Source organism: Candoia aspera, chromosome 1 (genome assembly GCF_035149785.1).
Source record: "Candoia aspera isolate rCanAsp1 chromosome 1, rCanAsp1.hap2, whole genome shotgun sequence".
Taxonomy (NCBI): Eukaryota; Metazoa; Chordata; class Lepidosauria; order Squamata; family Boidae; genus Candoia; species Candoia aspera.
The window spans coordinates 82,018,374-82,042,518 of record NC_086153.1 but is presented as its reverse complement, the minus strand read 5'-3'; the positions used below and the strand labels follow the sequence as shown (position 1 = coordinate 82,042,518).

At 34.9% G+C, this 24,145-nt stretch overlaps 1 protein-coding gene across 9 annotated transcripts in view; it reads left to right on the top strand.

The window, feature by feature from the left end:
- The window catches only part of ZDHHC14 (zinc finger DHHC-type palmitoyltransferase 14), an 80,054-nt gene that overhangs the window by 34,421 nt on the left and 21,488 nt on the right, over positions 1-24,145 (top strand). For all 9 annotated transcript variants that reach the window (XM_063308238.1, XM_063308211.1, XM_063308194.1 and 6 more), the window contains exons 3-8: positions 7,073-7,231; positions 10,710-10,847; positions 12,275-12,323; positions 17,795-17,897; positions 19,170-19,279; positions 20,279-20,381. In XM_063308238.1, coding sequence (XP_063164308.1) covers positions 7,073-7,231; positions 10,710-10,847; positions 12,275-12,323; positions 17,795-17,897; positions 19,170-19,279; positions 20,279-20,381 — 662 coding nt within the window. The remainder of the gene's footprint in view (positions 1-7,072; positions 7,232-10,709; positions 10,848-12,274; positions 12,324-17,794; positions 17,898-19,169; positions 19,280-20,278; positions 20,382-24,145) is intronic.

The window sequence follows — 24,145 nt, the reverse complement described above, 5'->3', positions numbered from 1 at the left end:
TTGACTTCCAACCCTCCTCACAACAGATATAAATAATAATATACATCGATCTCTTGCTCTACGTTTACAACATAACTTTCATTATTAGTATAAACCCAAATTATTTCTAATAGTCAAATCCATGCAACATAGTTTCATTTTTTTGTTTCCTGAAGAAAGTCCAAAAAAGGTTCCAATTAGCATTAAAATTACATGTCTTTTTTCAAATCAAAGCCATCAATTTTACCATCTCAGCCAACTCCATCAGCTTCACCCTCCATTCTGCCTTACTGCTGTTACCATATATAAGAACAAAATTCCATAAATTTAATAACGAACGTATTTTAACCTTAGTCAAAACTAAATCCATTTTATAATCAAACTTAGCATTTTCTCTATCCATCTTACCCAGTCTTTCCTCTATCTTTTTTTCAAAGGACTTGAATTTAGCTTCGAATGATTGAACTAGTTTAAGATCTAATTCATCAAACATTAATTGAAGTAAACTTACTTTTATCATCTGTAAACTGCATTTTATCATCTAACAGCTGCTCCAAAGGGCTCTTCTAGTCATTTTTTTCCCCCAAAGCAAGCAACCATAGGTATTGTATAAGTGAAAGTAAGCAAACAGTTCACACCCTCTGGTGCCTTTCATGCTGTAATTGCAGGCACACACCAGCAGAAGATAACACAGAGGGCTCAAATTACTATCTTCCTCTGTTTTGAAAATCCAGCCAATCAACAAGCATATCACAGAAAAAAAAAATTATTGTGGAAAAAATCAAATCCAATTAATACAGATGGAGTTTCATAAAATTAATTTTTTAACAAATAAATCTTCCCCTTTCACCATAAGTAACTTATATCTTTTTTGTATTCTCCTTACCTTCCAGCTTTTTGCGAATTATTCAAATTATGATAAAACACTAATTCTTTTAAAGTTATAGTCCCAAGATAATTACTTGTTTGTTTGCAAAGGAAGGTCTCTCTTTCTTTGAAAAATAGTTATATTCCAAAGTGATTTAAAAATGGGGTTTAGCCAGTTCTAGTGTCCATATTTGGGCTATACCACAGCTGTGAACGAAGATGGCCCCCGCCTCCCAGCCGCTCTGTTCGCAAGCTGTTCACAGAAGATTCTGTTTCTGCAATTAGCTTATGAGGAACAGCTGTCCTGGAGACCAAATGGGTTGATTTCTTGCTTCCTCCTTGATCTGGAGCAAGTTGGGCAGCCAACACTTGCTGCTAGCCACCAATCAAGCTGCGGCGTTGTCTCTGCTAACCCAGAAATGACTAAACTGCCATTGTTTCCATCGGAAGTCCATTAATGTCATTGATTATCAAAGGCTGAATGTCACTGATGTCAAGGGATATTCAGGAACATATTCTAATGATAAATGGTTAAAGTTTCATCTTGTCTATTAGTTGTTTGTTTAAGAATGTGTTTATTTGCATACTGATCAAATTAGTTAATTTTTTTTCCTTTTTAAAAATTCTCTCATTATATACAGAAACAAAATAAAGTTATGTGAGAAAAGGTAGCTGTCTTAACTGTGCAATTACTAACAATTTGATATTTGACAAATTGTCTGAATAACTTCATGGTAATGAATGCTGCATCTTCTTTGATGTTATGTGCTTCGATTTGAATTTGACCATTTCAGTTTATTTAAGGATTTCTAGTTTAATGAGCTGATATTTTTTACATTCAGTATTTAAATCATACCAAATAAAATTTTTATTATGATCACCAATCAGAATTCTGTGAGTTAATAAATAATTAAAAGAATTAGACAGTTTCTATTCAAATAAAATCAAGGCAACAAAATTATAACTGGGTCATTGAGGCGATCAGGTGTACCTAGTTTTGCAGACTTTGTAACATAATTTAGCTATATTCAAGGAAATAACTAAGATTTGCACTGGTCTGATAAAAATAAGCATAAATCACAATTGAGTACTTTACCAGATAGGGAGTTAGAAAGTGGGCTCTTGCATCCTCATAGAAGGTGCAATATAGTAGGAATTAGATAATTCTTTGGATTCTTCTCCACAAGGATATAGTTTTACTTCTTAAAAGATCTTTTTTGTATTTGCCCTTGAGAATAGCTATTGGGAAGATCCTGAAATGTGATAATGCTAGTGTTCTTCAGAGTTTAGGGCTTCAGAATTTAGGAACAGTTATTTAAGATATATAAGTATCTTGGCAGGTATATAAGTATCTTGGCAGCCTAAAAAAAAAAGGCTTGACTATTCAAGATCTGTTCCTGGATAAGGCTTCAAAATCTCTAGCATGTTGCTTGAATGCAGAAGTGTTTGATCACAGCCCATCATCAGAATGATGATGAGAACCCATCATTGCAGTTTTACAGGGATGTTTTTTCCATGTTGATTTAGAATTGTCTGCAATGAGCAAAGAGCATGGACATTCTGGAAAAAAACAGTAACTTTAACCAGTGGAGAAAAAACAATAACTAGTGGGCAATAATAAAAATCCATGTACCTGTTTCTGTTATAGTTAAACCTCCCTCCCTCCTTACTTAGTACCACACTAGATACCCATGGGGCCACTTAAAATATAATCCTTAAGAATTTGGACCAACCCTTTCCAGACAGGCAAAGAAGCTATATGGTCCCACCTGACTACCAAACAAAAGCTGCATGTGTGCTTAAGTCAATAAAAGCTTTAATGCTGCTGGGATGTGTTGTGCATCTCTGGTGAAGTGGAAGGATTATATAGTTATCATTGATTTTTGTGCATTTTCGATTACATAGTTTTGGTGTGCATTGCATTTGGTGTAGAGCTATGAAAAACCAAATATTTCCAATTCCAAATATTTAATGATTTTGACTTGCTCTGGCCATTTAGCCTCCAGGCATGTATTCTCGGTCGCTTTGGAAAAATTAAGCTCTTAGTTTTAGTATCGTTAATTTCAAGTGCTTCCTTAGATCAATAAGAGGCTAGGGCACTCAGAGCTCATTTTAATCCAGTTGATGTCTGCAAATGTAAGTACTACATCATAAAATACAATTGCATACAATAAGGTTGCAATATGTTTGTTGACAAGTTTTGGAGGATGATGCTCTAAATTATTTATTTTGGCCACAACAGGGTTGATGTATAAATTGAAGAGGAAGGGAGCCAACATACATCCCTGTCTACAGTGCTGAATTTTAATAACACAGTCTTTGCATAATGCTCCAGTGGATCTAGCTCTGTGATTTGCAATATAGCTTAGTTGAAATCTGTAAACTCAGATTCCCTCCTCCTGCTCTTTGCTAACGTAATTCATAAAAGCAGAGTCTCTGGCCTAGCATTCTTTCCTGAGATATTCCACAAAAGGACTGCCAGAGTTTTAGGAAAAGCCAAAAATCAGTCAGAATTTCCAGTGGAGGACATTGACAGAGATGATGCTTCCTGGATACCAGTAGCATGAGGGAATACTCTTGTCATTAGGATCATCTTTGCGGCAGGAGGGGTAACAATAAGTCAAGATGGGGCATTTTTGAGAACAGCATTCAGATCCATAACTAGGCTTTTGTCTATACATCTTTGCTAAATGGTGAAATTACTGTTCCACTTCTGTATTAGCTTGTTTTTAGAGTCCTCATCTCAGTTCTTGCACTGGTTCATGGCTGGGATGGAATACTTAATTGTGCAAGGTAGTGAAGTGGCTGTGATATAATTGATTTTACTTGAATTATTAAACAATTGGTTAAGATTCCCTTCTTATCCCAGAATGATATAACTATTTAAAAAAGCCTTTCAAAATTAGCTGATGATACAGAATGCAGCATTTGTTTTAAAAATTCTTATTATAAAGGTTACTATTTTTTCTTTGATGACTGTTCGGCATTACAAAACAGGCCATATTAGCAAAGCACATTAGTTATGTGGATTGACATATTTATATTATTACATAGTGATTTTAATAATAATTACATTTCCTCTAAGTAGACACAACTGTTTTTAAAAAGTCCTTATCTGGAAGAAGTATTTTGGTATATAATTTATTAGGGCTGGGCACTCTTCAAAATTATAAAAAAGTGCTTCAAAACTCACAAGAGCACAGTATCTCTCTGCTGTTTGTTAAATAGCTCCTCTTTGTTTTGCGTGTTGGGAGACTTTCCGTGCCAGCCTGATAAAAGGTATAATTACTTTAAGGGGTCACGTTCATGAGTAAACTCCTTAAAGCAGCTGCAATTTTTTTGAGATTAGTGTAGAAGCTTGAATAAGATCAGCTGTTTTAGTAAATAACAAAGGTGCTTCTCTTATTTAAGGTATAAAGCACTTCTGAAACATTTTGAAGGAGTGCACAACCCTAAAATTTAAGCATTCAGAATTTGCTCTGCTACAGCCATCTTGTAATGTCATTGTTTTCTAAGAGGCCTTTGCCTTTATCACTCATAGTACCGATTTAGGGAGTACCAAACAGGATTTAAGTCTTGCTTAATCTCTTAAATGTCATGGTGAGTTAAAAAGCAGTTCAGATGCCTCATTACACAAGAGTTCCTAAAAATCAGAAATATTTCTTTATCTGCTAGTGAAACAAATCTGGGAACAACATGGAAAACTGGAATAATTTTTCCATTATTGTTTAATGTAAAGTTTTTAGAAAAATAGTGGAAAAATCAGTTGTCTTGAAATAACAGGCTAATGCAAATACTAGAAATACTTAAAAATTACAGTAAACTTTGGTGATTTGAAACAGACTGTTGGTCTGCTTGCATATCCTCAGATTACACCAAACTTAATGTTGCATGCAATTCTCTCCAATCCATGCTAAAACAAATTCATGATTTTAATTCACAAAATTGAGGAATTGATATTTTTTGCTTAGTCCCATTTTAGTGATTATAGCCAATAGCAAAATTTCTATTATAAAATATTTAAGGATTATAATCTTACAGTTTCATTACATTTGATTTGTTGACCCTGCAGTGAAGGAAGTTACGTGGAAGTTAAATTCATGAAGAACATACTGTATACCTGAGAAAAAGGACTGCTGCATTGGAAGCTTTCTTAGATAAAGAACAGAATTACTTAAGAATAACCTTTCTTAAATAAACAAACAAACAAATAAGTTACTTCTGCATAATAGGCAAGGGAGTTAATACAGCTTTTTAATGTTAGAAACATGAATATCTCTACAATAGAGGTAACAGTTAATAGGAGAGAGGACTTGTTTATATGAAGTAGACAACCTTGTATGAGATATACCCCCTTTTCAGGATGGCAAATGTCTTAGGAAATTAGAAAATACGTTGTTGGTACTCTCAATATATATTACGCAATTTCAAATAACTTTTCTCTCTAGGAACTAGGAGAAGGGTTATTAGTTCATACTCAGTTACTGCATTTGTCACATCACTGCATGGCTTTTTTGTAAATTAGATGCTATGGGTTCCACCTGGACTTTTTTCAGCTCCTTTTCTTCTTCAGAAGTGGAAACTTACAACCTATATATTAATATATTGGGAGAATGAGCAAAGAGATGAGGCCTTAAGATAAAAGAAATTGAACCTTGAATATATTTAAACAAAGGAGGAGGCAGTGGCAAAGTTGGAATATCTAGAGAAGCAGTTGGATAGAGGCAAAAGTTATAGGTACAAAAATAGACAAAAGTTATAGGTACAAAAATAGAGCTGGATATCATCACTACCCAGTATATGGTTAGTACTGAAATTCATGGGGAGAGATGAAATTTTCTACAGATAAGATATAGAGACAGAAAGCAAAGGACAAGTGATTAAATATAGGAAAGCAAAGAGGCATAATGATTTTTAAAAACTTGGAAAAGAGCCAGTTAAGCCAGATTCACATAAGATATCAAGGAAATAAAATAGGAAAGAATGTTAGGTGTACGAAGGAGTAGAAGATGAATGAATCAGAAAGCTACTTTGTTTACCTGTAGAAACATCAAGCATGCAAAATGAAGAAGGTGGGGAAGAGGCAGGCAAAATTGGGACCTGAAAGAATTTGGAAAGAAGTCAGACACCACTATCAGCAGGACATGATAGTGAAGGGAAGTATAGTTTATATGGAACAAAAGAGATACAGTTACAATTCAATCTCATATGCAGGTTCTCCTGGATCATAGATAATTAATAGACTTTTCCATATGGGAAGACCCAGAGATCAATCACATCCAAGCAGTGTTGGTATACTAAATGACCTTATTAAGAATAGTTCTATGAATTAATGTTTGGACTAAAAACCTGGTGGATTTGCTTTCGCCTTTTCCCCCCTTATTTTTTTAAAAAAACGTGTTTTTGTGTTTGTCATCTGTCTTGTTGATACTGTGCAGATGGAACAGATATTTGTAGCTTTGAAAGTATGAGCGTGTAATCGGGAGAGAAAGTTGCTTATACAATATGATGTGTTTTATAAGAGTTAATCTAGTAGCATTTGGATTGTTTTATATTGACCTCTTAATGATAAATTTATTTATTTTATTTGTTATTCAAATTTTGTTACCGCCTATCTCCCCCTAGAGGGACTCTGGGCAGTTTACAATAAAATTTAAACCACAACAATAAACATTAAAATCCAATAAATGAACAATTTACGAATATAAAATTCAATGTAGATAAATCTAAAATCCAAGTGGCTCTAAGATGCCAATCCGGTGGGAGGGGCTCTAAGGTGCAAGCCACCCCCAAGAATGGCTACCCACCTTCCCGCCCCAAGCGAGATGGCAGAGCCAAGTCTTCAGGGCCTTCCTAAAGGTCAGGAGCGGTGGGGCCTGCCTCACCTCCGGGGGCAAGATGTTCCAAAGGCCGGGGGGCACTGCAGAGAAGGTCTGCTTCCTTGACCCCGCCAGATGAAATTCTTTTTATAAACGGGGTCCGTAACATCCCTCTCTGCATGATTGGGTGGGGCGGGCTGATGTTATGGGGATGAGATGGTCCCCCAGGTAACCTGGCCCCATGCCATGTAGGGCTTCAAAGGCTTTAAATTATTTTTATTTCACATCTAAACACATCTAATTTGAGTTAGGTATTTCTAATTTATATTACAATAATATATCTAAGTCAAACATAATAGAAAACACTCAGGGTTTTTATGTTTGTTTGTTGTTATTTTCTTATCTAGACATTGCAAATGGCTCTAGCGCAGGAGGATACCGTCCACCTCCCAGAACAAAAGAAATAGTCATTAATGGACAGACAGTGAAATTAAAATACTGCTTCACCTGCAAGATTTTCCGCCCACCCCGTGCCTCACATTGCAGCCTTTGTGATAACTGTGTAGGTGAGTAAAAAATAAAAAATGAATCTATACCAGTCTAGATAGCTGTGGCAGAGAATTTATACATTTCTGGTCGTTATATTCATTTGGTATTTCTCATGATGAAGGTACGGCTTTTCTGCTTTGTCACGCTGGCACATCCAAAGGTAAACTGTTAGTCTACTACACTTCTCTGTTTGTGCATCCCAGATTTTAATATGTAACTTCAGCTTCTCTATTTGATCACCTCAAACTTCCTTTCAGCTTGAAATGCAACTGCTGCTCTTTGGGTTGATTCAGAATAAAATGCCATGTCAAAACTTAAGAAATGTGTTAGCAACCTGGAACATACATTTTGCTAAAGATAATACACATTCCAATAATACAGTATTTGCTTCAATGTGGAAGGTAACAGAGATGGCATAATGCTTAATTATATAACTCAAAACATGTTTTTTTAACGTTATAATGGTTCTGGGCTCCCGTGATTAAAAAGGGTGTATGTCTGTATACACTCTTGGGTAAAAAATGGGATAGTTGGTAGAGAAATAGAGATACACATGAAATAGGGATATACATGAAGTTCATTTGTGGGGGGAAGAATATAAATCGAGAATAATCAAGATGAGTAGAATTAATTTAAATTCAATTTTTTTCCTAAATGATGGCTTCATTATTTGGTTTTTGTTGAATGGATGAATCCAGAGCCTACAGTTAGCATATCACTTTTGGTAGAGCCAGTTGGTCCATGTAAATACAGTATATCTAATGCTAAGCCAGCCCCGATGTGGCATAGAAAGTGACTATTTTTCTCCACATCCCTCAAAAATAATTAACTAAGATTGGTTATTCCAATGTTCATATAAGGTAAAGGTAAAGGTTTCCCTTGAGATTAAGTCCAGTCGTGTCCGACTCTAGGGGGCGGTGCTCATCTCCGTTTCAAAGCCGAAGAGCTGGCGTTTGTCCATAGACACTTCCATGGTCATGTGGCCGGCATGACTAAACAGAACGCCGTTACCTGCCCGCCGAAGCGGTACCCATTAATCTACTCACATTTGCATGTTTTCGAACTGCTAGGTTGGCAGGAGCTGGGACTAGCAACAGGAACTCACTCCGTCATGCGGATTCGAACTGCCGACCTTCCAGTTGGCAAGCTCAGGAGCTCAGCGGTTTAACCCGCAGCGCCACCACGTCCCTAATGTTCATATACAGTTGCTTTTTTTAAGTGTTTCAAATATAAAAAGGCACAGAATACTAAAGGCATACAAATAGGAATAAAAAGCATATAAATGAAGAATGACCCCCCCAAATGGATGCAGTTATACATTAAAATCATAGGGCTTCAGAAAGAACCACAAGAAGGCATACTGCCAATAGGCACAGATGTGAATGATCTTTGTTGAATTAGCCAGGCTGTTGGTGTTCCACACAAAAGTCCTTGTGTCTTCTGTTGCAGAATGGTCCCTAACAATGGTTTTAAAGAATGTTGTTTGAATTTTTGTAAACAAAAGCCAGCTCTGTTCATCTGCTCAGTCAGTTAGGAGATTAACCTTCTAGAATGGGTTTTCAGAAAAGGACTATTTGTTTGTTTATTTATTAAATTTATATAGCCACCCATCTCACCATGGGATCCCCAGGCCCTATGAAGGGGCCTTCGGGAAGGCCAATAGGGTTGGGGCCAATCTTACCTTGGTGGGGATAATGATGTTCCAAAGGGTAGGTGCCACAGCAAAAAAGGTTCTCCACCTGGGTCCCGTCAAATGAAACTCCTTGGCCATTCCCAACCTTTAACCACTGTCAGCCCCAGCCCAAGAACGACATAGAACCAATCCAGCCAAACTTCAGTTCTTTATTTGCTAATGCCGTATAAACAGAATCTTGCCAGACTAAAGCTACTCTACCTAACCTAAGGGGAAATAACCTGGGAAAGCTCTAGGGTGGGGCTATTCTGAATCTCTTGGTTTTCTCACAACTGCCCTCTGGATTATGATTCCGCTTATCGCTTCCCCCTTCTTGAAATGTGCTCCCTCCTTCCTGAGAACCAGCGGCACTGCCGAAATCCACCACAACTACCTAGCTAGGCATATTCTGCTTTAACTAATCAGCTCAAGGTGTTTCATTATTTAAAAAGTCTACATTGCAAGAACTTAGGAAACATGTTCCCAAGTTCCTTAGCAATACTATAGGAAATCTCGAGCAAAGCTGTTGGATTCGAGCAGTTGGCTAACATAGTAATAAAAATTTATCATTTTAATAAAGTTTAATTTGCTTATTTAAAACATTTCCACAAATATTCAGTGTATTCTACAGGATGAAAATAATAAAATAAAACAAAACAACAAACAATAGTTATTGAAAACAGAAAATTTATTCAACCAAACAAATGCTTGCTGAAATTTGAAAATGAAGTAAAAATTCTGCTGCCTACCAGAGACAGTCAGAAAGTTGTTTCAAAGCTTATACGGTATAAGCACGGTAGATTCTTGCCACATTTGAACCTACCATAGATGACATTATCGCCGTCAGTTTGAATTACATGAAAGTTTAAAACTTCCAAACCCTTCCCTGTTGAATTAGAGAAAAGTGGGGAGAAAGAACATACGATCATGAAGTTTGTTACAGTTCATTTTGTCATGCTAAGGTATATTTTAGCATGATATTCAGACAAGCTATTTTATCAGTTCTTTATGAGGGCATGGGGAAAAAAGGCTTGATTATCTGATTGTAACTGACACAGTGTAATTGTGTCTTTTTCTCACTTCAATCCCAATCATGGCAATAGAAGAAGTAAAGGCAACCTTACCTGGGATTTGCTAGTGATCAACAGAAATCTAAAAGAAATGCAGGTGGCTATGATAAAAATATAAATGTAAACATGCTGCTTGCTATAATATGTTATTAACATTAATGAGTGATTCAAAAATCAATTTAAATGGTTTAGAAGCAATTGATATACCTAAAGATGATGTAGCTGCTGTAAAAGGAAATAATTATAAATGCCTAGACTTGTAGACCAGTAGAAATTATCTTTCCTGAAATTCAGATAATTTGTCTGTGGAAAAGATCACCCATGCCTAAATTATTTGCTTTCTTTGCACCCACTTATCCTTCTGAAATTGAAAGGAATTATGCTCCAAAGTATCTTTTCTGGAACTGAACCTGTGCACAATTTAATGTTAATGGGGTATGACTGGTAAACAGATAGTTGTATGGTCAGCCTTAATTGTTTCTTTGCTTTCCGAAAAAGATTTTACATATCTGAATTAATAGTAAAAAGCAATATTATACTATTTAATATACTGAACAATTGTATCAATTGAATACTCCAATGAGAAAAAATAATTTAATAAATGTTTATAAAAGATAAAAATTAAAGCAAGTATCATCTCTTATCATGAGGAATAATCTCAATGGAAATAATTTGTATTGGTTCAAAGTAACTGCTTTTTTCTTTGTAGAAATGTAATGCATTTGTTGATTAAATCTCATGATTCTCTTTCAGAACGGTTTGATCATCATTGTCCCTGGGTCGGCAACTGTGTGGGGAAAAGAAACTACAGATTTTTTTATATGTTTATTTTATCTCTGTCATTTCTGACAGTTTTTATATTTGCATTCGTTATTACCCACATCATCCATCGTAAGTATGGTAGTACTATCACATTATGTATGTAGTCATTTCCTTGAGAATTAAATTTTAACTTTAATCTTGATCATTTGGGATATCTCTACCCTTGATAGAAAGCCCCAGTGGTATTCCTTGTTTGGCTTTCAACAGGATTTCCAGCTGTAAAAGCTTGCTTGTTAATTCAGAACCTAGTCAATTCTTTGTCAAATGTTTTTATTTATTAATCATCATGTATTAGCCTTTCTGTAGAATAGTTTATTTATAAGTTAGCTTAGATAAAAGAAGATTTGGCTATTATTGCCAGTTTTCCTGCAAGCTCTTTTCCCTGGGTTGTAGACTTTCAGTAGAAATTCAAGTCCCTCACACCTCAGAGGAGCAATCTTAAAGATCTTAACACATTCTAGTTCAAGTATATAGTTAAGCAAATAAACACCCAGTATGATGTAGTGGCTAGAGTATTGGACTGGAAGTAAAGAGATCCGGCTTCAGGTTCCCACTTGATCATGGAGGTTATTGGGTGACCTTTTATCAAGTGTTATCGTTCAGCCCAATCTATTTTACAGAACTGTTGTGAGGACAAAATAGGGGCTGCTCAAGTATACTGCTTGAGCACTTAAAGATAATAAATAAATGAGACATATGTACTGACCTGTATAAAAAAATCATAAGATGTCTTACTAGAGGTAGAAGCAGCTAGAGTTTTGTTTGATGTTAGCACAATAGCTGACGTTTGTTTGTTTGGTAGCATGAACTGATTTGACACTCTATTTTGGGAGTTGTAGGCAGTGCTATCATAGAGGGAAGAACAGATATATGGCTGAATCCAGCCTCTCATTTTCCAAAATGCTGCCCTGGACAGTTCTTCAAAGGGCCCTCCACTCAGGAATTCCATAGAATGGCCAAGAGTCTTTATTTCAGCAGAATACAAGTCTAATAAATAGACAATACGCTTGGGTCTTTGAATGCATTAAACTGAAATCTTTTACTGGCTGCTCATATCTCCTAGTAGTATCTCCAAAGGAATTTGTAAAAAGCGTGGAATTTGGGTCAAACTAGTTAAAGATCTCCTGATTCAGCCAAAACATTTTTGTTTGTGTGAGAGAGAAAATAAATCACTAAGCACATTTTTATGGAGAAAAATGAGCTTGAAATACTTCGTTCCCATATTAGGATGGAAAAAAGAGGGAAACCATGAATCTTATTTATATATAACTAATGTCTGCAGACATTTATCTGGTGTTACTGAGAAACTTTCCTGCATATGCAATTCTGATTTTACTTCCTCTACTTTTTATTGAAGAGTTTCATCAACATTTTAAGGCTGGGTTAAACAAATTATATAGTATAATTAATTCAAAAATACAATTGTATGTTGGGTTTTGAGATACTTTCACTTATGCTTGTAGTTTCACTTCATTTGACATGTATTATCTTTACAGGAACTCAGAAAACAGGATTTTTAGCTGCACTTAAAGACAGTCCTGCAAGATATCCTTTCACTGAAATACAATTACCCCACACAATGGTGGAATCTTTTTAAAGAATTTAGATATATTTTGGTCTGTTTTCTTCTGGCAGATAATGGATTTTTTAAATTAACAGATATGAAATCATTAAACTTAAGTACTTCCCTTCTGTGAGTTTATATGTAAAATTATATGACAGCTTTACAAGTAATGTATGACGGCTTTCCCCAATGAGTTGCTATTTAAAGCAGCGGCACCTCAATTTCCCAAATCCCCAACTAGCATGACCAGTCTCTGCTGGCTCAGAATTATGGGAGCTGAAATCCAGCACATCAAGAAGGCACGAGATTGGGAGAAGCTGGCCTATGAATTTTAATGACCTGAATATTTTGTATTACAGTTTTAAACATTTTTGATGAGATAATGAAATGAGTTTTCAGTTTGTAGTTTCAGGCTTATCCCTCAGCTTATATAAGAATATCATAGATCGCACATGAGGAAGGTTCTTTGTAGAATAAAATTTCCTCACATAATTTGCGTTAGGTGCTAAAGTATCCAAAAGAAACCCTGCTATACTGCTTATAAGTATTCTCAGAGAATGTACCAGCAAACCAGGAACAAAAAAGGAGGAAACCTCCCAAGAAGTAATGCCTATGCAATACTTTTTGACAGGGTTTACGTGACAATTGCTGTTTTCCGCCTAACACAGTTCTGGTAGTGTTGATTCTGCTACTGTGTTGGAACAGTGAAAATCAGTATGGAAAATGTGTATCATGCCTGGATTTTCAGTTTGACCCTTTGAAGCCCTGTGAATTCAGGAGAAAGCCCACAGGCACACGAGCTGCTTCCTTATAATGTGTACAATACAATTTTTTAGCAATGCATATATTTGGAAATGCTAAGGTAACAGATCTCCACAAAATAGCAAGCATCTAGTGCTACAGATTGTAATGGGAATTATGAAGGTAGCAAATAAAAGTTTTTCAGCCATAACATTGCTAAAACATTACTTTATTAAGCACAAATGCTGAAGCATAAATACCTAAAGGCTTCTGTTCAAACACTGTTTGTAAATAATGTAGTAGCCTCCAATTAAAAGAATCACAATTCCTTCTAATTATGTATTAAGCTTTTCAGTTCCCTGAAAATGAAAGAGCTTTTCATATGTTCTGAACAAAAAGGTTATTGATGCCAAATGTGTTGATTTTACAGGAACAATTAGTGATTCATTCATCATTTGAATTTAGGGGCTAGCAACATCAGAGGGAAAAGAGAGGAGGAGAAGGAGAGAGAAAGAACCTGATATAAGAAATCCCTCCAATGTGTTGTGTTACATAATTTAGTGATTTTCTTATCACTATTTTTCTCTCTCTCTCTCCTTCTATTTTTAGATACATATAACTCCATCACTAATAATAGGGACTTTTTCACCATATAGTCCATTCATTCCTTGTGTAAGCAGAAAGATACAGTAATTGAAGAAACGATCCCTGATTTCTATCACCTTTTCTCCTCCTCAACTCTTTGGAGTTCTATCAGAAGTAATTTTGGAGGATCTTTGATCCTAGAAAATGATTTGAGGAGGATTTAGCAGGCAGCTAGAGTATTTTATTTTGCATATAGTTTGTAGGATTGAGCCATATAGTTTGAAATGATTAATGCTCAGCATATAAACTAAAATACATTTCTGAAGTTTAATAAACTTACCAGAATTCACAAGCAGTTTTTAAACATTATTTGCATATTTCATCAAGTTTATTGCAACAGAATAGTGATTGAGGAAAGAATAGCACTCCATGCTCAGTAAAAGCAGAAGAATTATATTAGAAAGGTTGAAGATATAGTGGATTTGAGACCTTCTCATCAAAGGAGAGTTAAACTTAGAGTAATAGTATCATCTAGTCTTCAGTAGCATATATGGGCTCATGTTTCTATTACTTTTGGCCTCCTGAGAATATTTATAGTTTGTCTTGCTTCTCTGGTTTTGTGACAACATGCTATTTATTTATTGCTCATGTCAGCAAAACTGCTTTGCATTATAATCTAATGCCATTCAGTTCTTCTTTATGCTCATTTGCAAAACATCCAGTTTTGTAAATGGATGGGGAGTAGATGTGTTTTGTTTCATCAGTTTGTCTGTTTAACAGGCTTTTCATATTCAGATTCTTGGATAATCTGCACTAAATGTTGCATCATTACATATTTACATGTTACCGTATCTGCATTTCTCAGTAATACTTGAATAGTATTACTCAATGCCTAGGATTGATTGTTTTGCTCTGGCTGCACCAAGGGTTATTTTGGCCAATATGTGAATCCCAGCGGGAAATGGTAAAAATAAAGCTGCTGATTGTAAGAGGTAACCTCTGCACTGATAGGAAAAAAAGGAAAAAAAATACCCTTTGCCTGATGAGCTTAACCCTATTGTAAGGCCTAAACAGGATTTTTCTCTGTCTAATGTGTAGATTAATGGTTGATAGATTCTGATTAATTCGAAGTAGATGACTGGATTTCTGATACTTATGGTGGGATGGGATGGAGAGAAAAATGTTTTCTTTTCAGAGATAGGCAGCTTGTAGTTAAGAATCTAACTATCACTTCCATCTGGTCCCCAGTACTGTAAGTGCATTAAGTTGAGTTATGAAGAACAGTGCAACTTACTATCAGCAGCTTCACCTCTTGTTCTTGGCGATTGTTAACTAACAAGAATACTGAATAGATGATAGTGGTATACATAAGTGTGGTTGCCAGTACGTGGTATACTATATAAATTATGCAGATATTTAAATGTGAGGTATATTATTTAGTTGTCCTCAGAACTTTGGTTTTTGTGAAACAAATACTAAAATACACAAAAACTTTAGTATCTGTGGCACATAGACTTTCCAGAGTAATCATGTTGGCAACAGGTGTCTGCTTGAAAACCATACAGATACAATGTATTAAATATATCTCAAAAAAATCCAGTGATAAAATATTTGGTCCTTATGTTCCAGTCCTGTTTGCTGCTCCTTTCCTATTCTCCAAAAGATGTTTATTTGTGCATTTCTCCAGCAAAATTTCTTTAAAATGCTGAGCAAACAGGATTTTTAAAATTGCATCTAAAATAATGCAAAACTAACACCACTCTTGTCTGTTGTAGAGAAGCATTTTGAAGTTGGAGCTCCAGTACAAAAAAGACTTACTCTTTTTTTCAAGAATGACACCCTTCAGTTATTTGCAAGAAAGGGACTTGGCCTCTGTTCTACCATCTACTGTGCCTTTTTGATTCCACATTTCAAAGATCAGATTTGTAGTGTACGGTTATCATTTAGAAAATACCATAAAATAAAATACTAGAAGTAGAAAGTTCAGTAATAAAGAAGCATATCAAAAGCTGAGCCAAGGGGAAACACTTTGAAGTTAAAGCCTTTATGGTATCAGATATTACCTCTGCTTTTCATTCATTTGTTCCACTTGCCAGTTTTGTGTAGCTGAGAAGATATATTGGAAGTCAAGTCATATTAGAACAAGCTGTATTTATTTTCTCCCACATACCATCTGTTTAACTTCATATAAGAGCAAAACAGACTGAATGGTAAAGTACTGCATTAATCCAGTAAGAAGACTATTTTCCCCCCTCTGCAAATAATTACGTATGAACTGGAAGGGTCCTCCTATCTTTACTGCCAAGAAGAATAGCAGATGTCATGAATGAGTAGAGATGTAAATGGCTGCAAACATCACTGCTGGAAAGTGTAGATGTCTTTGAAGATTGCCTGAAGCTACCCTTTGCCTGATGAGTTTAACCCTTTTTCAAGGCCTAAACAGGAGATCTTTCCTTTCCTTTCCTCTCCTTTCCTCTCCTTTCCGGTTCAGTTTGCTTCATTTCTACTGAACTTTGGCTCTCACTTCCTTTTCCCTTACCATGGCAGCTACCTCTTTATTTCCCATCTCCTTCTTTCCTTCCTTGTTTTGCTGTTTCTATTAGAAGGCAAGAGACAGAGGTAACCTGCGGATCCAGTGATTTCATCATAATGACAAACCCAGCATTGTGCCATTGTGTTGCAGTCTACCCTCTTTGGTGCATGCATGTGATACCATGATACACCAGAGGGACAGAGCTGGCATCATGATGGCCTGACACTGCTTTTGTCATATGCCTCCTCTTGTGGATCTCTGTATTTGGAACTGTACATGTATGTGTATATGCATGCATGCGCGTACCTGCATGTTTCTATGTGAAAGAGTGGCTTGTATGTGAGATTGGTTGGAATATGCAGGTGAGGAATTCAATTTAATTAAAGGGATTACCTTATTTTACAACCAATTAATTTTAAACAATATTAACTCTTTATTTTATCCCAATCCTTCCCTTTTGGCAGTGTGTGTGTGTGTGTATACATACACGTATGCAGGTGTGTTAAATGCACATATTGGAAGGAAGTCTCCAGAACTGGTTTTACCTGGAGTTCACAACTCTTAAGTTCACAGAGTGGGAAGTTGGGCATTTTAAATAAATAAATAAATTTTATATGATTTTTTTTGTACATGTATATATAAATATACATGTATAGCGATATAAATATGTATTCTTAAATTTATGTTTGTTTTCTTTCAGGTAAATTTGAAATTTAGCTGCATTCTGAAAAGATAAAGTATTCTGCATTTCAGTTTTGTTCCTGTGAACATTATCTGTTGAATATTAATAATTATCTTTTTAAAAATGCCAAGGTCTTGGCCAGATTCTGAAAAATTCAGAATAGAACATTCATTTAACCACCACTCTCATCCCATTTCTTCTTACTGCATCTTACACATCTATTTTTTCTGTTGTTTTTAGCCACCGAAGTGAATAGTCTTGTAAACGTTATAACAAGTTATGAAGGATAATGAATAAACCTGTTTCCTAAGCTTTTTTCATTCTTCTCTATAAGAACTTTTATCATTTGTATGATGATGATAAGAATAAGCACAGTTTTACTGTGTCAGAATAGTTGCTTTCGTTCTTTGAGAATACTACTTAAAATTTCTTTTCTAAATAGTATGGAAAGGGCAATGTGAGACTAGAATTCCTGTTGCATTTATAGAACTGCCTTTATCACTAAATTAGAGCACAGTCTTAAGAATTCTTGTTGATGTTCTTTGTTCATATCATGAACTAATCTTTACAGCTACCTCATATAGTGAAGCCTACCCTGACTAAATAACTCCCAAATAAGGAATGTTTTGTCTACTTTCTTAAGTGCAGAATTATTGGGCTTAAAAACTGTTTGCATTACAAAAACAGATTAAATGTCTTTATAAAATTCTAATCTAACATTTCAGGAAAATATTGTGGAACTTCTCAAATACAGTGTGGTAGTAAACATAGCATGTCTGTTGTTTCCAGGTGCAATTGTGATCCTGAGTGATAATCCTGATTTGTAAGCAGGAATGTTCATTTAGCTGTTATTGCCAATAGCCTTTATCTTCACTGACTTTTCAGTTAATACTGCCTTGACATTCAGTCACTGTCCTAGAAGCTGTGGTGTGTTTCTTCTCCGTTTGGTCCATTGTTGGGCTCTCAGGTTTTCATACTTATTTGATCAGCTCCAATCAAACAACAAATGAGGATGTAAGTCCCCCCTCCCTTGCTCTAATCTGTCTCCATCTAATGACTTTATATATTTCATTTTCACTGTCTGCATTTATCTGTTTAAAAAAAAAACTTAGTTGCAAGGTTCAGTCAAATGTGCTGCCCAATTTTTGTCTATACAATGCATGTGACTGTGCTTCTGATAGCTTCTTGGGAAGAAAAAGGCATCGTTGAGAGACAGTTCTAAGATCACTGAACGTGGCTTTATCTTAACTAAATGGAGTTTAGGCTAGAGGACAACAGTGACAGCACTAATATTTAGAGCAGCCTTCCTCAACCCTTTTTACCCTGGAGGAACCCTTGAAATAATTTTTGGATCTCAGGGAACCCCTGCATAAAATTTGCAAACACTGTGAAAACTTCACAATACAGCGAACTTCTAATGTGAATCACAGCACATAAAAATTCCCACTGTGAGCACTATTTTTTTCTTCAGTCATAATCCCAGAACCCTAATTAAAAAATGCTGTTTTAGAGAATGTGAGGAAGGTGCTGGCTTGGCAAGAGAACATTTACCTTCCCCAAGCCTAAGAAGATGGTCAGAGATGCCTTGGCAGTACATTGACTAATTAAAAAACAGAACATAGTTGTTAGAAAGCTTTAAATATTTAAAATGCAGAGTGGGGTCTGTAAGCCAGGTAAGTGATAATTATGATCCTCATAATTATGTGGGGAACATTGCAAAAAGGTTTGAGAATTTAATGAAACACCCATTTTCCATAGTTTGGGTTGGATTAGGATGGAGTTCACCAGATGATTTTGGGCCTGTCACTGTCACTCAACTATATTTAATTGTGAAGATAAAATGGGGAAAGAGTAGATCCTTCTCCTATGTCTTGAGCCATACCCTGAACTGCATTGGTTATATGAAATGTAGCACATTTCTAAGGAAGAAAAATGTGAAGTGAATCCATTGCCATCTATTCTATTGTGGATGAGCATCAGACTGCATCAGATGTTTCTGGAATATCTCTTTGGGGAAGAGGTGATACAATGATTTTTTTTCTTTGGAGTTTCTGTTTGACAGAATGATATGGTGTAGAAAAGGTGTACTGTGATTTTATGGATCAAGTGATGTATTGAAATGGAGGAAACAGGTTCAAATTCATGTCACAGAACTCATGGAGTTCTCATATTTGGTACAGTTTATTTTTGGTGTAGATATTTTTTTTCTTAGAATAAGTAATGCTTATTAACTGAAGAATGCTATTAAAAATGAAGAATAATGCACCAGTGTTCATTTCTTTCTAGATCAAGGGATCTTGGTCAAATAAAAGAGGCAAAGAAAACTTCAATCCTTATAGCTATGGCAACATTTTCACTAATTGTTGCTCTGCACTTTGTGGGCCCCTCTCTCCTAGGTAAGAGATACAATGTAATTGTTCAGTATCCCTTCTCTTTTCTTGCACCTTTGTTGTGCTCATTGGGTCAGGTAGTATATATAACTTGCAAGAGTATATAAATTGCTATAGGTGTCATATGACTTTTGAATCCTCTGGCAGTATGTAATTTTATTTTACATACCTACTAATTAGTGCAACTAATAAGACATTGGAAAAACTATACCAATCAAGGCATCACTGATTAATTTGCTGCAGCAAAAAATAACTAAAGCTTCATGGAAAAAATTACCAGCTAGGATTTTTTGGTCATCCACAATAATTTGTTAGTTCTACTCTCCAGCTGTGAATGATTACAATTTAAAAATGCCTAGCAATACTTTTGAAAACACAATATACTAAGCAGAAATTGTTAATTTGATTTGGACATCTATTTTCAAAAGTACTTATCTTCAGTACCTACCACTAGTCAGTCATATAGCAAACCAAATAGGTAAGATTGTAACCTATCTAAACTACAGAGAAAGTTGGAATTATTATTAATAACTTTGCAGAGACATGCAGCAGATGGATGGAATACATTTCCTGTTGACCTAGAATGATCATTTTATGTTAATTATGAGGGAAAATGTTTTGGAAATTAGAACAGTTTTTTTCCTTATATTGTTTTATCTATTGGCTACTTCTCATAAGGTGCTACAAGGCATCAGTAAGCCAATAATAATAAAGAGCAAATTTGCAGAACCGTGATGTGCTTAATTTTGTACCATTTATAGAATTTGTTAACTTAGAAATTCATTAAAATATACAATTTAGCCAGGGGTGCCTAAACTTTTGCATGTAACTTTTAACTATAGTGTCTCAGCATTCTAGGAAGCTATTTTACTCTTCCGAATTCAAATTACTTCCATAAATTCTGTATGACTCCATGTTGTTATGTGAAACTGTATTTGTTTTGAAGTTGATATCATTACCATCTGATAAGAATTATTTGTAATGCAACTTTCTATTATTCTATAGTTTAATTGACCGAAGAGGATTTATACAGCCAGATACTCCACAGCCAGCAGCTCCCTCAAATGGCATTACAATGTATGGGGCCACACAGTCTCAGAGTAATATGGTAGGAACCATCCCATAATGTTGATCAAGAACTCTGAATGTTTTTCTTTTCTACTTTCCTGAGAACAAATCAGGTCACTAAACTATCTGAGTCCTTCTAGTACTTTATGGTAGAAGTCTTCCATGAATGTATCATAGTAGTGTTACTATGACATCAAGATTTTAATAAGCATTAATGCAAAATTTAAAAAGTACTATAAGAGCACTAAGAAAAAATTAGTAATCTGAATTGAGACTGGGATGATGAATAGAGAAGTGTCCTGTACGTTGGAACCTTTGCCTATCTTAATTCTACTTTTTGATGATTGGATGTTCAGTAGCACATTTATTGCTTTTTAAATTGTTTTCCTCAAATGCCACTGGCTGTGCTGCATAAATTCTTGCCAGCTGAGATTTTCTATATAGCTCAGCATGTCAGTATGAATATTTCAAGAGAACAGTTTGAATTTCTTGTGAACATTCTGAAAGCCACTGTATTTAACTACTGCAAAATTTTAACTCATGTTTTTATAGAAATTGTGCCAATGTCTCTTTTTGTGCCCTTTGGAGAAGAGCGCATTTTTTGTATGTGTGCCAAGGACCAGATATCAGCATAGAGAAATTTATCAACTGAGAATCCTAATTGGAGCTGCATTCTTCTGGCATATTAAAATACTGTCAAACTCATTGTATATTTTTGCTCCTTGAATTTTTTCTAGACCTCAAAAGAAGAAAAGATGTGAATCTCAAACTTTTAAAACTTTTCATTTAAGAGAAGTACAGTAATGGCACACCTTTTTTATAGCTATGTGAATTCTCTTTGTGTTTCATATAACATTAATATATTTAGAAATGAGATTCCCTTGATCATTGATTTGCTAAGGTGGGTTCATTGATCATTTTTCATATCTGCCAGCAATACCAATTTGTTATATTTTAAATATCAACCATTTTATTGACTCTGGTACCAACAGTATCTTTTATAGCGTTATTACTAAATGTTCATAACATAGTTTTATATATGCTTATTTAACACAAAGTCCCATTGAGTTCACTGGGCTTACATCCAAATAAGTGGATATAGGGGAAATAAAGCAATGCTTGCTATAAATGAATGGATTTAGTTTAATACAACTTATGCTGATAACAATATTTCTTCCTCTATTTTGGTTTTTCTCTCATGGTAGTGATCCCATATTTCCATTGTTTAGGAAGAAGTGTGTAGGCCAAACAGAACTAAGAAAATTTCAATAAATTTGTTATTTAAAATTGACTTCAGGTGTCAACTTATTTTACTATTCTTTATGCTGTTTTTTTTCTTGCTGTATTTTTACTTTTTTGCCTTTATTGGGTATTCTAAAGAAATCTTACACATTCTAATAACCATGGTTCCCACATGTAAACTGAAGAAAGAATTTGAAGTCACTCAGAAACCCGCTTCTTAGTTCAGTCCTTTTGAGGTCTGTCCTTGAGGTCATTTGGGGTCTCTCTTCCCTCAGCTGTAGCACTAATATTTTTTTCTGATCTACATTTTCTATATTCCACACCTGGTTTTAGTTTACTGGCAACTTCCTTGCTATTCTTCCTTTGTATGCTTCTCAAATCCCCTTTCATCACCAGCTATCTCAGAGTATAGTATCAGATCAGTCTGATAGTTTAATGTGGCTGCATTGTCACTGAATAATTTCATCAGCTCCCACCTAACTTGATCAGTTGACTAGAGTTTTCTGAAATAAATAGATAATCTGTGATGTAATCCTTGTTTTTTACGCTCCCTAAAATAGAGATGAAATCAACATTAAGACGTCCTTTTGAATGGTGTAGCATAATCTTGATCAATTTATTTTATTTATTTTTTATTTTTACTTTATATCCCACCTTTATTATTTTTATAAATAACTCAAGGTGGCAAACATACCAAATACTCCTGTTTTCCCCACAGCAACAACCCTGTGAGGTGAGTTGGGCTGAGACAGAGTGACTGGCCCAAGGTCACCCAGCCGGCTTTCATGCCTAAGGTGGGACTAGAACTCACAGCCTCCTGGTTTCTAGAATTATATGTTTCCTTGGTAATAGTTGTAAATTCAGATAAAGATTTGGAAATTAAATCAGCATATGTTCTGATACATTGCATGTGATGAAACTAAGAGTTATAGCCTTTTGATTTCATTTGGACAGTAATTTCTAAGGTTTCTAGATATTTCTCATAAAGTCAGTACTAACTAAACCCTTTAAAGACTTCAGAAGAGATTTTTAAAAAGAAAGGAAGAAATTCAAACCTATATTACCCAAAAATCCCAATCAAGATTTTGCTTCTATGAAATTTAGGAGAAAAAGTAAGGTTATGCAAGAGGTAAAAGGTTTATGCTTAAAGAAAAATGATAGAAATATTTTAAAAGCAACAATATCTAATAACTTTTTGACATTGGAGGCCATATAGGAACCCATGTGGATTTTTAAAAAATGCTGTAAATTAAATGAGATATTTTTATTTTAAAAAACTATTTTTAAATGTCTACGTGAAAATAAGATCTGACTTAAATGCAAACTTATTAAAACTTAAATTTAAATGGTCGCACATGGACATTTAATTAAGGTTGAGTACCATCTGGTTTATATGATATAAAAATTTCAGATGGTTTGTCATTGTGGGCTTCCCAAAGATACTAAGATTCAAGGGATGCCTTACTGTATGATTATAGCAGATGGTTTCTCGTATCATCAGATACAGGACATTTTCCTCTCTTCAGTAGATTTTCAGTGATAAGAAAAATCATAGACAAGTTAATAGGAAATAATATACAAATCCACATTAAAATATGAAATATGCTGCACAATTGCACAATAAAAGCCCAATCTGGAAGAACTCTCTGTAAGTAAGTACTTCATTTCTTTTATGCCTTTCAGCAAAGTTCTGCTTGGTTTCCCATTTTATTAAGCTATTACCAGCCAAACATAATGGGTAGTTACTTTTTGTGTTATGTGCACATTGCCCTGTATTTCAAGTCCTTGCTTTGAAAAAAAACCCTGCTCATTAACTCTGCGTGTTTTCTAAATGAGTTTTCCTTTATTATATGTGGCTACATCAAGGTTAAATAGGTGTGGATTGTAACCTAACTCTGGCTTTCTGGGGACAATTTCTAAGCACCAGTGAAGATCAGGCAATATTGAAAACAAGTCTGGATTAAATACTTTTGTTTCATTGTAAGCCAGTATGTTTTATTTGTTAAATATAAGTTGGTATGCATGCTTATTCAGTTAAAAAGTCAAAATAGAGAACTTGATTTAAAATAACAGTGATTTTAAATCTGTCCTTAACATCATGATATTCATCAATGTGATGAAATAAACATTGTAATGTTTATTTATAATCTTAATATTCGTAAATCTGGGAACAAAATTCCAGAAAGGGTTTCAATAATTTAAAATGTTCCAGAGATGTTGTGATGGTTTGATGATGATGATCGTTTCAAACTGTATATATGTTTAGATTATTACTTAAGATTTTTGCTCCTTTAGGACCAGTCTACTTTCCAAATGATTTCAGTTCCTCTAAACTGGTTATTTATGCCACTTCACTCTCATTGTTCTCAGGGTCTAAATCTGTTGAAACACTGTAAATTTGATAAGCCCTTATTGCTTCTTTTCCACCTTTTTATTGATGAATGTTAAAAACAAATGATCTCCATAGCAGCACTTTCAAGTGTCCCTCTCTATCTGAAATTCTAACTTTGTTGCAGTTAACCAGGCAACCCATCTAGCATAGTTCTTAATTCAGTCTACAGG